Source organism: Schistocerca gregaria, chromosome X, assembly GCF_023897955.1.
Source record: "Schistocerca gregaria isolate iqSchGreg1 chromosome X, iqSchGreg1.2, whole genome shotgun sequence".
Lineage (NCBI taxonomy): Eukaryota > Metazoa > Arthropoda > Insecta > Orthoptera > Acrididae > Schistocerca > Schistocerca gregaria.
In genome coordinates, this window is record NC_064931.1 from 100,804,918 (window position 1) to 100,821,313 (window position 16,396).

At 48.1% G+C, this 16,396-nt stretch overlaps 1 protein-coding gene across 1 annotated transcript in view; it reads right to left on the reverse strand.

Annotated features, from left to right (window-relative positions):
• The window catches only part of LOC126298736 (WSC domain-containing protein 1-like), a 234,559-nt gene that overhangs the window by 76,919 nt on the left and 141,244 nt on the right, over window positions 1–16,396 (reverse strand). The window contains exon 3 of the mRNA XM_049990174.1: window positions 12,709–12,948. Coding sequence (XP_049846131.1) covers window positions 12,709–12,948 — 240 coding nt within the window. The remainder of the gene's footprint in view (window positions 1–12,708; window positions 12,949–16,396) is intronic.

Below are 16,396 nucleotides of genomic sequence, written 5' to 3' on the forward strand. Positions count from 1 at the left end.
GATAAATTCCAAGTCGAACTGAAGAAAACCTTTGGCTACAATAATCAGCAAATCCGCTTAGCGGAGGTACAATAGAACAACACGGTGAAGTGTCTTATGGAAACGACACAGTCTGACATAAGGAATGTTTTGAACTATGCCACATGTGAATACTAGTTTGATAAAGGCTGAAAAATATCGTACTCGACGAATGAAGTTGTGGATGACATGTACCAAGCTCTTCTGATAAAGGGTGTCTTAACAGTCGAGTAATTCATCAAGTGGAAATTCAACAGAACTAGATTCTAACGAAAGAACTATGAACGACTCCAGAATCTGACTACTATGACAGTTGGGACCACAACGGCTACACCTTTCTCACATGCTATGTAGTGAGTGAAGGATACAGTATTTTTTGGCAACCCGAACTGTGGGACAGAGTAGGCTAAAAATAGCAGCCAAGAATGTCGATCCGATAGATCAGGAGGCAATACAGAATCTTGAAGAACAGACGTATCGATTTTTAGCACCAATCTCCAATAGCAGTCAAACGCGCAAGGAAGAATGGACGTAACTTGCACTTAAGTCGCAGCCATCAAATGACAATTTAGCGACACAACGACAAGTAACTCTTACGCCAAGTACGACGCCCGATTGAAGAACAGATAGTCGAAGGACAGAGGACAACACGCCGGTGTGTTTAAACTGCAGACACTTTGGATTCATTGTCCACTACTGCAGAGAAGGAAGGCGAGTTTTCGATGACTACTACTCCACCAGACTGCACCCATCATAACAATTATATTCACGCCAGTCTTCTGCAGACGACCTTAATTGACCTGTAGACGACATCCATCCCCAAAGCCTAGACGAGGTTGCTCCCAACATGGTGTAGCCGTTTCCCCCATGGTCATACTGAAATGGCAGCTGCTGTTTGCAGGGCAATGTGACGCACTGGTTAGCACACTGGATCTGGGCGCCGATGGTACAGATTAGCGTTTACCGTGATTTCGTTCAGTCGCTACAGGCAAATTCCAGGAGGGTTCCTTTGAAAAGGGCACAGACGTTTTCCTTCCCCATCCTTTCGTAATTCGAGTTTTTACTGCATCTCTAATGACCATGATGGTGACGGGCCTTAAATTTTAATCTTTCATTCTTCCTCTGCTCATCTAGACGCCGCCCTCAGGAAATATAAGCGAGGTGACTATCAGTTAAGGTAAGGTAACCACAGATGCATATCCTCCGTGGACTACAGTCACACGGATGTCAGAAAATCTCAGTGACATCATCATCGACTGCCAACCTTTCCTCGTGATAGTCGACTCAAGGGCTTCCTTTTCTGTAATGTCAGATGCTTATTGTCGCCAGTTAAAGAATACTATATTCCGTCACATGAATGTGGTTCTGCTGAAAGTAGCAAATAAAAAATACACTCCTGGAAATGGAAAAAAGAACACATTGACACCGGTGTGTCAGACCCACCATACTTGCTCCGGACACTGCGAGAGGGCTGTACAAGCAATGATCACACGCACGGCACAGCGGACACACCAGGAACGGCGGTGTTGGCCGTCGAATGGCGCTAGCTGCGCAGCATTTGTGCACCGCCGCCGTCAGTGTCAACCAGTTTGCCGTGACATACGGAGCTCCATCACAGTCTTTAACACTGGCAGAATGCCGCGACAGCGTGGACGTGAACCGTATGTGCAGTTGACGGACTTTGAGCGAGGGCATATAGTGGGCATGCGGGAGGCCGGGTGGACGTACCGCCGAATTGCTCAACACGTGGGGCGTGAGGTCTCCACAGTACATCGATGTTGTCGCCAGTGGTCGGCGGAAGGTGCACGTGCCCGTCGACCTGGGACCGGACCGCAGCGTCGCACGGATGCACGCCAAGACCGTAGGATCCTACGCAGTGCCGTAGGAGACCGCACCGCCACTTCCCAGCAAATTAGGGACACTGTTGCTCCTGGGGCATCCGCGAGGACCATTCGCAACCGTCTCCATGAAGCTGGGCTACGGTCCCGCACACCGTTAGGCCGTCTTCCGCTCACGCCCAAAGCATCGTGCAGCCCGCCTTCAGTGGTGTCGCGACAGGCGTGAATGGAGGGACGAATGGAGACGTGTCATCTTCAGCGATGAGAGTCGCTTCTGCCTTGGTGCCAATAATGGTCGTATGCGTGTTTGGCGCCGTGCGGGTGAGCGCCACAATCAGGACTGCATACGACCGAGGCACACAGGGCCAACACCCGGCATCATGGTGTGGGGAGCGATCTCCTACACTGGCCGTACACCTCTGGTGATCGTCGAGGGGACACTGAATAGTGCACAGTACATCCAAACCGTCATCGAACCCATCGTTCTACCATTCCTAGACCGGCAAGGGAACTTGCTGTTCCAACAGGACAATGCACGTCCACATGTATCCCGTAGCACCCAACGTGCTCTAGAAGGGGTAAGTCAACTACCCTGGCCAGCAAGATCTCCGGATCTGTCCCCCTTTGAGCATGTTTGGGACTGGATGAAGCGTCGTCTCACGCGGTCTGCACGTCCAGCACGAACGCTGGTCCAACTGAGGCGCCAAGTGGAAATGGCATGGCAAGCCGTTCCACAGGACTACATCCAGCATCTCTACGGTCGTCTCCATGGGAGAATAGCAGCCTGCATTGCTGCGAAAGGTGGATATACACTGTACTAGTGCCGACATTGTGCATGCTCTGTTGCCTGTGTCTATGTGCCTGTGGTTCTGTCAGTGTGATCATGTGGTGTATCTGACCCCAGGAATGTGTCAATAAAGTTTCCCCTTCCTGGGACAATGAATTCACTGTGTTCTTATTTCAATTTCCAGGAGTGTACATCGAACCGAAAGGAATATATGTCAGATGAAGAACTGTTAGTGACAGAACACAACCCTTCGGATTTGTCGCTTTAGCAGAATGTGGTCATAGTCTTATTCTTGGATGCGACTTCTTGCAGACATCGCAAGCGGTAATAGAATGTGAAAGATCAGAGATCCAGACTGATGCTTCTCTTCCTTAAAGCACATGTAGCAAAGATTGTTGTGGATGGTTGTTTGCCGTTGAAGATGTTTACTCTGCCATCATCACCGAAAGCTTTGGGCAATTGCCAGAAACTGTTCTGTGTACCAAGGGAAAACTACATAACACTGCCAATCATAAAAATTGTAGCTGATCTCGGGAAGCTTTGGATTAGTGATTCTCAACCGACCAAGTCCAGGAAGGGCAGCTTTGTGTCATCAACAAAGAATCGTGCTCCACAGCCTTTACAGGCGATACAGAGCAGGAAACTGCTATTGAACTGCAAATAGGATATGGCCTGACCAAGGAACAATGTCGACGATTGAGAGCCATCCTGCGTCAGTTTTCGGATGCTTTGAAATCCGAAGTGGAGAAAAGACGGGACAAGCAGCCTGTGGTAATACATTGTTCACCCGCAGGTATCATCCACCAATTAACCACCACTCATACAGAGCGTCGCTGGCTGGACGGTGGTTTATGTGGGTGAAGTGGAGCAAATGCTACAAGAAGACGTCCACGGTCCACGCTTGCTCCTCATGTGAAACAGAACGGTGCTGCATGGCGTTTCTGCGTTGATAACCAATGACCAAACAAAATCACAAAGGAAGATATCCGTTTCCTAGAGTGTGTGAAATGATCAAAGCATTTCTAAACTATAGGTATGCAAATATGGTGCTGGTAAATCGAGTTTAACGAGGCTGACAGAGATGAGAATACCTCCATGTCTCCTGACGGCCATTGTGAGTTAAATTTGTGAAAACTGCACCACGCAAAGCTCCAGCCATCTTCGAAAGTATGACGGACAACCTGCTTAGACAGCTGAGATTGACGACTTGTCTTTGCTAGGTGGACAACATTATTGATGTTACGGAGAAATCTGAAGAACTTGTAAGCAATCTGACAACCGTTTAGAATTGTAGTCAGGTTTCAGGCCCCTCTATGAATCCCAAAAAGTGCCTCTTTTCCGCCAAAGAAATAAAAATCTAGTGAATGGCGATAGAAACCTTTCAGATCTAGAGAAAATAATAGTATTCTTAGATTTTCAGACTACTTGGCACAATCGTGATGTGGGAAGATTTCTCAGTATTAGCTCGTACTACCGCCGTTTCGTAAAGGCCGTCAGTACCAAGGCACGTCATTCGCAAGAACTGCTGCTGCGAGACGTCAAATTTCCCTGTAACGAGGTGAAAGACATGTGTTTCCTTGTCCTTAAGGAGGTGCTAACATCTTTTCCATTTCCAGCAATATATGACGAGAACGCCGAGATTATAGCGGTTATGGGATAGTAGCCATTCTAGTGCAAATTCACGAAAATGCTGAAAATGTGCTAACTTATGTTTCCAGAGTATTCTGCAAGTCCGAAATTATCTATACTGGCCGCCTAGGCTGAAGGATCTGTCGGGTCGGCTGAAGAGGTGGTCACTGAAGCTTCAGGAATGTGATGTGATGTCACATAGGCATACATAAGTGGACACCAACACAGGGACGCCGACGGCCTGTGAAGGAATCCTTTGGCAAAACAGCAGTGTGCATGAAGTCTCATTCATCGTTGTGCCAGATGACAGTGCTGCTCAACAGCACTGCTGAAGAACCAGAGATCTTTAAGAAACAGGAACTGAGCAAATGAAAAATTCCGATTAATAAATGGAGAAATGTATAAGGGGAAATAAGATCCACTGAGGCAGAAATGGTTCCTTGTCATCCCAGCTCATCAACAGGTAGCTGTCCTGAATCGTTTTTAATTCGCTACAACATCTAGTAGCCTTGAACCGTAAGACTCGACGAAAAATTAGATACAGGAATCATTGGCCAAGTCTCTACAGGCCCTTTAAACACTATATGCACAGTATTAGGAATTCCATATTTTGATGTACGTTCCACAATTACCTACGAAGCAACTGGTACCAGTCCCCTCATTCATTCGAACTGGAATCGACCTTTTGGGGAAGTTATAGAAATCACCAAATGGAAATTGTTGGATGATCGTCTGCACTGATTACCTCCCACACGTTGCGTTCACCAAAGCTCTACCAACTGCCGAAGCTCGGTGCAGAAGGCATTATTTTGAAGTATGGTGCAACCTGTGTGATGATATCTGACCGCGGAAAATTTTTTCAGTCGAGACTATTATCAGAGGTAACTCACGTTGTGACATCGTCAACAGGATGAAGCTGACTACAAACCACGGAGGAATAGCCTCACAATACGACGTGTGTTGATGTCGAATGGAGAGATTGGGATAAAATGCTGCTCATCGTGACATTCATATGTAAAACAGGAAAGCAAGACTCTGCAGGCTTCACGCCGTTCTTTCTGCTCCAAGGACTCGATTACAACACAGTAACGGATACACTGGTTCTGTTTAAACCGGACCATCTCAGCGTAACTACGAAAGACACCTCACTACCAGGACGAAAAAAACATAATCGCCTGCTCGTATACAACCATCGGAGGTCCAGGAGCAAGACCGAGAGAGCTATAACGCGAAGTTCTTGGCAGTGCGATACAGCCCTGGAGACTTGGTATGGATTTATACGCCTGTGCACGAAGTTGGTGTATCGAAAAGTTACTAAAGCGCTACTTCAGTCCACCTTGTATCTTTCATTGCTTGTCGAACGTCATATATGAAGCTGGGGATTATGACCGTTTATGAAGAAGACAAAAGCGCCGAGTCGTGTGTGTGTGTGTGTGTGTGTGTGTGTGTGTGTGTGTGTGTGTGTGTGTGTGTGTGTGTGTTGGGGCTTATGGGCGCTCAACATCGAGGTCATGAGCGCCCTGACACACATTAAAAGGAACGAATGTGGACAGACCTAATAAAACTGCAAAACACACTCAAAGAAAGCACGGAAAGAAGGAAAATACTACATAAGAAAGTAAAACCGAAGGAAAGGGAAAACATAGCAACAAGAATGCTACAAAAAATTTTCATTGGCTGGCCACTTACATAACATATGGGCGAGCTTGTCACACAGTGAGCAAATTAAAATCCTCTCCCTAAAATCTTTCTAAGAAACATTTGACATGGCACAGAACTTTAAAACTTTAACCACATTCGTCCGAGTGTTGCCTAAGAGAGATGGCAGGTCCGCTGGCAAGTCAGCCGCTGCCCGCTGGTCAGAAAATAAAACACAATCCAATAAAACGTGGCGCACAGTGACCTGAACGCCACAAGCACCACACTTTGGAGGGTCCTCCCGCCGGAGCAGGAAGCTATGCGTCATAGGGCTGTCGCCTATTCGAAGCCGAGTGAGGAGAACCTCGTCCCGTCGATGGGGCTGAAAGGAAGTACACCACACACGCGTTGTGAGCTTGACGATACGGAGTTTATTGTCAGTCACTTCCAGCCACTCATCCTCTCACCGACGCATGACTCGTGAGCTCAACAGCGAGGTGAGTGCGTGCAGGGGGATAGCACACTGAGACACTTGTGGATCGAGACACGCCTCCTTGCTGCGAGATCGACCCTTTCATTCCCAGCAATGCCGACATGCCCCGGAACCCAGCAGAAAGCTACAACCTTCCCCAGTCGCTGTAGTTGGAGGAGGGCATCCTGAATGGTCTGGACTATTTTGTCTGCCGGATACAAACGTTGCAATGAGTGAATGGCACTGAGTGAATTGGCACAGACAAGAAATTTAGGAGAGGAAGAATGTCTTATCTACTCCAGTGCCCGTAAGATCGCAGACAATTCTGCATCAAAGACAGTAAAAGTCTGAGGCAGTCGGACCTTGAGGACACGATCCGGAAAAACAACTGAGCAACCAACAGAATCCCCTTGTTTCGACCCATCTGTAAAAACAGCTACATAGTCGTGGTGCTCAGATAAAATATCAGAAAATGCTGCATTAAAAACGGTGGCAGGAATGCTATCTCTCTTGTACTGCAATAAATCTAAAATCACTCCGGCCCTCTTCAGTAACCAGGGTGGCAGGCGGTTACAACCTTGGATTTGGGGTTGTACAGACTCCACACCGAGCGACTCTAGCATACGTTGCACACGGATCCCAAACGGCAACGTAGCCCGGGGACGGTGGGAAAAAAGGCGGTCCAGAGGTGGATGGGCAACAAGGTGGTGAGCAGGCGAGTTGGGAGCTGCAAGAAACTTACAAGCCTGGCGCACCAGCAGGAGCTGCCGCCGGATGGTAAGTGGCGGTTCGCCAGCCTCAGCACAGAGGCTGGGTATGGGACTGGTCCGATAAGCACCCGTGGCCAGTCGAGTCCCAGCATGGTGGACAGCGTCAAGGATCTGCAAATAAGACGGCCTTGCTGACCCATATACTGTGCACCCATAGTCCAGCCGTTAACGCACAAAAGCTCGATAAAACTGAAGGAGACGCGCCCTGTCCACTCCCCAAGACCTGTGGCTGAGGCACTTGAGGATGTTCAGTGCCTTCAGGGTTCTGGCTTTCAAGTCACGTAGGTGTGGCAGCCATGACAACCTGGAGTCAAAAACTAGGCCCAGAAGCCGCACTGTGTCTCTAAAATGTAGGACAGTATCCCCCATATGCAAGGCAGGCAAAGTAAAAAGACGACGAGAACGATTAAAATGAACGCAAACTCACTTATCGGCAGAAAACCGAAAACCCGTCTTTGCAGCCCACTCCTCTAACCGCCGCACTGTTAGCTGCAACTGACGGCTCACGGTTGCGACACTGGAGGAGGAACAGAAAACAGCAAAGTCGTCCACAAACAAGGAGCACTGTACTGGACTCCTCAGTGTAGACTTTATACTGTTGATGGCTATGGCGAAGAGGGTAACGCTTAAAACACTGCCCTGAGGGACACCGTTCTCTTGCCCAAAGAGATCAGACAGTGTGTTACCAACGCGGGTCCGAAAAAACCGCTGAGACAGGAAAGACCGAATGAAAATGGGGAGGCGCCCACGAAAGCCCATTGATGCAGTTGTGTAAGAATACAGTGTCTCCAAGTAGTATCATATGCCTTACTGATATAAAAGAAGATACCGATACAGGATGCAAACGGAGGAAAGCCTGCTGAATAGCCGCCTCTTGGAGGGTCAGGTTGTCGACCGTGGACCGAAATTTCCGGAATCCACACTGAAAGCGGCTAAGGAGCTGTCTGGTCTCTAGCAGCCAGATCAGACGACGGTTAACCATCCGTTCCAGGGTCTTTCCGACACAGCTGGTCAAGGCGATACTACGATAACTACTGGAACATGTGCGGTACTTTCCTGGTTTGAGGAGAGGGATGAGGATTGCCTCCCTCCACGAGATGGGGAACACTCCTGTCTGCCATATGAGATTAAAACATTCGAGGAGGATTTCCTTTGACGCCGCTGGCAGATGTCGAAGCATGGAGTACCGTATGTGGTCGTAACCTGGTGCAGTGTCAGAAGTCTCAGTAAGAGTCGATTCAAGTTCCCACCTGGAGAAAAGGGAGTTGTTGGCCTCAGAACTGTTCGACCGAAAGTCCAAGTTCGCTCTTTCGACAGTCGCACGGTAGCGACGAAACGCTGGATCCTGTGTTTCAGTGGCAGTACTTTGTGCAAAATGCTCTGCCAGCGTCTGAGCAATGGCTCTGGGTGTCGTTTGGAGGCATCCCTGGTTCAAGACTGCAGCTATTGGTAAACGGCTGCGTTTACCGGAAATCCTCCGGATGGCTTCCCATACTTTTGTGGAACAAGTGGAACGGGTGATGGAGTCCAGGAACTCCTGCCATGACCTTTTCTTGCTAGTGCCGAGTCATTGGCAGTGTCATCAGTATGAAGCCTTGTAGTCCAACGGCGCGGACTGATGATGGGATATTCAAGGAGACTGGAGACCTATTCGACGATAGTGACTATTCGACGGGAAGGGCGCAGTTGGTACTCATGACAGCGAAGAGGGTTTAACTGCACGACCAGAGGTTCCTCCTGGGCTAGTATACTGTAGACCACTATCAAGATCCTGTGTGCTGTAGTCGGCTCCAGTCGGAACATCTCAGACAGCGGGCTGGTGTTTTTTCAGAAGGATCAATGCCTGTGAGTCGCGTGCGATGAGTGTAGCATAGAGATTAGCACCACTGGCTGGTGCACTGCGAGTAGACAGTTCAGGTCCGACCACAAACAATCGTTTGGTTTTAATATTTAGCGTTTCTGGAGGGTTCATGAAATGCCTTATATATTTGAAAATTCCGCAGCAATCGATATTCGCATAAGCTGTTGCTCTCGGCTTCCAGCTCACGGAAAATTTTAATTGTTGTTAAGACATTTAGTTTTATTTCCAGGTAGTAATTAAAGATCTAAAGAAATTATGTTTCATTGATTTAAATAGTAACATATGCAACTCACGTTGGCCTTATAATAGCTGCCCATCCAACACAATAAACCTCAGACAGTGTATTGAAATTCTTCGTCACAGTAGGCTTGTTTTGTCTCCTCTCACACAGCAATCACATATCAACAAAGTAACAAAGACTTTGTAAACAGTAGTCGGAACGTTCCGCCGACCTTTCAGATCCTCTACGACTGAAGTCCACTCCTTGATCACGGAGCAATTCGATAACCTCTATGCGAACGTCCTCTGTATTGGAAAATCTCTTTCTCTCTATATGTTCTTTCAGCCTACATCGTGCAAGGTCGTCCTTCATTGCAGATCAGCACGTCTGTAACGCCTCAGTTGGGTTTTTGGCTCCCTTTTCAGTATGTCTAGACGCGACGTTGTATTTGATCCCTATAAACTAAACTAAACAGGCCTCGCAACCCCCAACGGTACCTTACGACTGCCTTGTGACCCTCTGCCGACAGGTGTCACTGGATGTGGATACTGAGGGTGTGGAGAGGGACAGGGGTCACGTGGTCAACACTGCTCTCCTGGCCGCTGTCAGTTTTCGTGAACAGAGCCGCTACTAGTCATGTAGCTCCTCAATTGGCCTCACGAGGGCTGAGTTCACTCTGCCTACCAACAGCGCTCGGTGGATCGGGACAGTGGCCGATCCAGGTGTTAGCCCAGCCCAGCAGCACTTAGCTACGGTGATCGGACGGGAACCGGTGCTACCCTGTGGCAAGGCCGTTGCCGTCTCATCCATATACCTCCAGATTTTTGCAATAAATCTGTGTGCAATTTAAACAGTTTGCCCACAAGAGTAGTACTGTCCCGCGCTGTTCAGCTTAGGAGTAAGTTTCCAGTAGGTGCGCCATTTCAATCCAAGACTGTGTTAGCTGTGCCGCATCAGAACTATGTCTGCTAGAAAACTAGGACACGCCTTCTACTCTGGTGATGAGCTGGTGGTAAGCCTGATAGCGTTACGGAGATGTTTAGCAAACTCAAGTGGCAGACTCTGCAAGAGAGGCGCTCTGCATTGCGGTGTAGCTTGCTGTCCAGGTTTCGAGAGGGTGCGTTTCCGGATGAGGTATCGAATATATTGCTTCCCCCTACTTATAACTCCCGAGGAGATCACGAATGTAAAATTAGAGAGATTCGAGCGCGCACGCAGATTTTTCGGCAGTCGTTCTTCCCGCGAACCATACGCGACTGGAACAGGAAAGGGAGGTAATGACAGTGGCACGTAAAGTACCCTCCGCCAGATGTAGATCATGATTTAGCGTGGGACGGCATTTGAAACGTACTTTCCAAAGTCCCTACGTATACACCCTCTAAACAAGACACTATGTAGAAGTTATCTTGTATCACTGCCTGCCATTCCCTATTTCGTTCTACTCGAGAAATAAACGACAGTCTTATGAATGAGCCATGATTCTTTTTCTGCGAGTTTATTATGGCGAGGCGTATGTTGCTGGCTGTAGAATCTTTATGACATCTGTCGGGCCGACTGGAGTGGCCGTGCGGTCCTAGGCGCTACAGTCTGGAGCCGAGCGACCGCTACGGTCGCAGGTTCGAAACCTGCTTCGGCCATGGATGTGTGTGATGTCCTTAGGTTAGTTAGGTTCAATTAGTTCTAAGTTCTAGGCGACTGATGACCTCAGACGTTAAGTCGCATAGTGCTCAGAGCAATTTGAACCAAGCCAAGTCTGTCGGTTATCCGCATTTTATGAATGCCACTTTGTGAAAAGAACGCCTGCTTCCCACCACTGATACCCATTTGATTTCACGAAACATTTCCGTAATACAGGTTGTCGATGAAACTTACCGGTCACAAACGAAGCAGCGAGTCACTCACATGCTTCGACGCTTTCTTTATCCAACATGGTGCGGTTCCAGAACACTCGAGCAGTACTCAGGAATGCTTCGCGCAAGTATCTGTACGTAGTCTCCTTTATAGTTGAACATAACTTTCCTAAAATTCTTCCAAGACATCAAAATCGACCGACCATTTGCCTTCCTTACAATCTATCATACGTGCTCTTCCTGTTTTCATGTTTCTTTGCAACCGTATGCCAGTGTCAAGTAAAAGTGATCACTGTATGAATAACACTACTGACAAACTGCTTATTTGCTTCTGTCTCGGGTTCTTCGGCCGACGTTCGTGTGATGATTTTGCTGACGTTTCGCCAGCACGAGTGGCTGGCATTGTCAAAGCTTCACCCTCCATTGCCGGCAATGTAGGGTGAAGCTTTGACAATGCCAGCCACTCGTGCTGGCGAAACGTCAGCAAAATCATCACACGAACGTCGGCCGAAGAACCCGAGACAGAAGCAAATAAGCAGTTTGTCAACAAGTGGCCACGAAAGTCTTAACAATTTTGTAATAACACTACTACTACTACTACTACTACTACTACTACTACTGCTTGTAAGGTGACTATTAAGCGAGGAAGACATTTTTACCAGTTTTAATAAATTATTGTCTCTTATTGATGTATTCACGATATTTAGGAAGTGCTGTAGTCCGTAGCCGGCCATGAGTCGGAGAGCATTTCCCACGCTTGCTGGCTAGGTGACGAAGCGACGATATGTCGCACGTAGTGGGGTGGGGCTCGGCGCTGGACCGTAGCAAAAAGCGTCAGCCTGGGAAATATACATGACTGGAAGTACCGCCATCTTGGCGCCAAAGTCACCGATTTTGTTTATTTATATTTAATAATTAAAGTCATTTATGACAACATGAATATTAGGAGAAGCCTCTGGATGTTTAAAACTATTTATCATAATTTTGCCTCGTTTAAATTCATCCCGTTCATTAACAAATGCATATCTGAGTAAGTACGAACTTGATCGGAAGTCCACGAACTGTAACGAAACTAGTAAGAGATACGGACTGCGTGCCAAACTCGGCAGTCGGCGTTAAGAGCTCTTCCTGTCTTGTTCGATGGTAGTCATGCTCTCGGTTACGAGTAGTTTGTGACATGAGTGTTTTATTATTGATCTAATAGGAATAAAAATGATATTACGGCATTTTGAATGTTAATTTCGTGTAGATAACCCAAAGTTGATCGACAGCAATTTTAGATAATTAGCTTCCACCGACACAGACATCCAATGCGCCAATGAAGAATCTGCACGGGAAGACATTTACGAGAGCTGCACCACGCATAGGTAGGAGGAAATCCGACGACACGAACCACCAAGGCGGATCAAGGAAGGTTCGACTTACACTCGCAAATTCCGGATGGAAATGCTGACCAGTTATACTGCACTTCTCATAGACCACCCTCTACGGACTCGCGGCTAAGCTGAGTAATGACAGTATCAGTTTAGAAGCGAGGGGATCTTGCATGCTGCTGCTGCTACCACACATGAATCGCGGGCTCATTGCTGACAGTGGTTCGCACACAAGGCGAGCAGAAGACTCACCAGGCCCCTGGAAGCGGGTGCGCGGCGCGAAACCGGTGTGTCCGCCGTAGAGGAAGTTGCGGTAGGAGATGAGCGCCTCGTAGGGGTTGCGCAGCAGCAGAATGCCGCGGCCGCGGAAGACGCGCACTTCTGCAGCGCGCTGCGCGGCCGCCAGCGGCACCACACCCGCCACCGAGAAGCCGTGGGTCTTCTGCACGGCCGTGCAGCCACAGTCCGGCGACACCGCCTCGCCGTAAAACCCTGCAACCACATCGTTCATTTATTCTTTCCCAACTGTATTCTAGAACCTCAGCAGCTACACTACTGGCCATTAAAATGGCTACTCCAAGAAGAAATGCAGATGATAAACGGGTATTGATTGGACAAATATATAATACTAGAACTGACATGTGATTACATTATCACGCACTTTCGGTGCATAGATCCTGAGAAATCAGTACTCAGAACAACCACCTCTGGCCGTAATAACGGCCTTGATACGCCTGGGCATTGAGTCAAACAGAGCTTGGATGGTGTGTACAGGTACAGCTGCCCATGCAGCTTCAACGCGATACCACAGTTCATCGAGAGCAGAGACTGGCGTATTGTGACGAGCCAGTTGCTCGGCCACCATTGACCAGACGTTTTCAATAGGTAAGAGATCTGGAGAATGTGCTGGCCAGGGCAGCAGTCGAACATTTTCTTTACCCAGAAAGGCCCGTACAGGACCTGCAAGATGCGGTCGTGAATTATCCTGCTGAAACGTAGGGTTTCGCAGGGATCGAATGAAGGGTAGAGCCACGGGTCGTAACACATATGAAATGTAACGTCCACTGTTCAAAGTGCCGTCAATGCGAACAAGAGGTGACCGAGACGCGTAACCAATGGCACCCCATACCATCACGCCTGGTGATACGCCAGTATGGCGATGGCGAATACACGCTTCCAATGTGCATTCACCGTGATGTCGCCAAACACGGAAGCGACCATCTTGATGCTGTAAGCAGAACCTGGATTCATCCGAAAAAATGGCGTTTTGCCATTCGAGCACCCAGGTTCGTCGTTGAGTACACCATCGCAGGCGCTCCTGTCTGTGATGCAGCGTCAAGAGTAACCACAGCCACGGTCTCCGAGCTGATAGTCCATGCTGCTGCAAACGTCGTCGAACTGTTCGTGCAGATGGTTGTTGTCTTGCTAACGTCCCCATCTGTTGACTCAGGGATCGAGACGTGGCAGCCTGTCATCTCGGCTGCTAGTGATACGAGGCCGTTGGGATCCAGCAGTGCGTTCCCTATTACCCTCCTGAACCCACCGATTCCATATTTTGCTAGCAGCTACTGGATCTCTACGAACACGAGCAGCTATGTCGCGATACGATAAACCGCAATCGCGATAGGCTACAATCCTACCTTTATCAAAGTCGGAAACGTGATGGTACGCATTTCTCCTCCTTACACGAGGCATCACAAGAACGTTTCACCAGGCAACGCCGGTCAACTGCTGTTTGTGTATCAGAAATCGGTTGGAAACTTTCCTCATGTCAGCACGGTGTAGGTGTCGCCACCGGTGCCAACCTTGTGTGAATGCTCTGAAAAGCTAATCATTTGGAGATCACAGCATCCTCTTCCTGTCGGTTAAATTTCGCGTCTGTAGCACGTCATCTTCGTGGTGTAGAAATTTTAATGGCCAGTAGTGTATATGATAGACACATATTTTAACAATATTACAGCTATGTATACATGCAGACTGAAGCGATGAATGAAAATTTTTTCAGAGGGTGATCCGTACAGCTATGCAAAGCCCTGTAATAGGATGGTGTAGTGGTTAGCACATCTGCCTTATGACCACAGGACACCTAGATTCGAACCTCGGCCTTCGTACAAATTTTCATTCGCCTCTTTAGTCTGCGTTTATGCATTATAGATGTTATCATACAATTATATTGAAATATGAATTTCTCTTTGTATGGATGAAAATAAGTAAATGAAAGAGAAAGTCAACTGGGAAAATTTTCTTCACAGCCCAGTTTAATCTCTGCAATCACTAGGGTCAAGTATCATGAGAGGAGGAAGAGATCTGGAGACACTGCCCAATTATATAATGGTGAAACACACATTTAGAAACTAGATTTTACATTTCAAAGCGTATCAATTAGCAGATGTATATAGGGTTGTTATAGTTGTGTCGGACGAAATAAGACTCGTCGGCACAGTGATGGGTTCTTAGATTAACTTCTGAAGGAGGCCAAATTCACACTATAGCACACGCATAATTTTAGATACCTTCATTATAACTTGGAAAAGATGGAATACTTAACTCTGAAATAATCCATGGTCACAGAAATGTCATGCGTATTAGTTATTGCCACCGAACGTTAACATCTGTGCCATTGATATAGTACAACATAATAACCTCTTCTCTCAAAGAGCAGTTCACTATAAACTCTGCTCCATTGTTCTAATACAACTCTCACTGTTGGCTGTAGAGAAGCGATACTGTCGTCTTCGATGACGTCGTCATCGTCGTCGTGTGATTAGGACCTCCCGTCGGGTAGACCGTTCGCTGGGTGCAAGTCTTTCGCTTTGACGCCACTTCGGTGACTTGGGCGTCGATGGGAATGAAATGATGATGATTAGGACAACACAACACCCAGTCCCTGAGAGAAGAAAAATCTCCGATCTATCCGGGAATCGAAGCCGGGCCCTTACGATTGACATTATGTCGCGCTGACCACTCAGCTACCGGGAGTGGACTCGTCTTCGATGATGATCGCATACTGCGCTTAGTGGCACTTGCTCGCATTTAAGTAGGCAATCTCCAGCAGTGGCGTTTGGAAACTCTTGAGCGAGGGTCGACACCACGGTTTCTCATTTGTTGTTGTGTCTAACAGCAACTGTTATTACTTTTGGTTCTGTCTCGAGGTACCAACTTGTCTTGGGCGGTCTTAGGGCGGTACCACAGTAACCCCCCGCCCCCCACCCCCAATCCCGCACTTCCGTTGTGTAGTGTTGTGTCACAGGATGATGGTAGGTGGGAGGCCTGAATGCAGGCGTAGACGAGGAGACAGGGAATGGAACGACAGCAGACAGCAACTCCATGGGTTTACCCCGGTGTTCACCTCGCGAGTGACCGGGAACACCAGTTGAAAAACAGGCAGCAAGGTGCACGCCCGCATCCATGGCCGCTGACTCTGTGGTGAGACGGACAGCAAGAGAATTCCCTGGGGCAGTGCGAATGTTGTCAGGAGGCAATGCCTCCATCGTTAAGGCCTGGTGCCGAGGTCAGCGGCAGTGGCATGACGTCGATGTCTAAGGGCACCATTCTCGACGGTGTATGACTCGATCGGCCCGTGGGACCCAATTCTGTGGCAGAATCACTAACACAAAAGCTCCGCAGCTGGTTCTGATGACGTCTGTGATGACACCGTTCAACGAACCCTGTTTCCAGCGAAAAGTTTTAAAGAAGACTTCACTCTGTGGCCGATACTTGGTTTGACATGGTTGAACGGATTGCCATATAAAATGCAACAGGCTCCGGTGGCGACGACCATGCAATGGACCTGCCGGTGACTTCATGTGGCAAGGAACTGGAGGAGAAAAGAAAAACCTTGAAGGCTTGATCCCATGTTAGGGAGAAATAGAGTTTCTCTCTGTGACTCTTGAATGTTCGAACGAACTGTTCACTTTGAGCACTAGACAGAGGAAGAAAA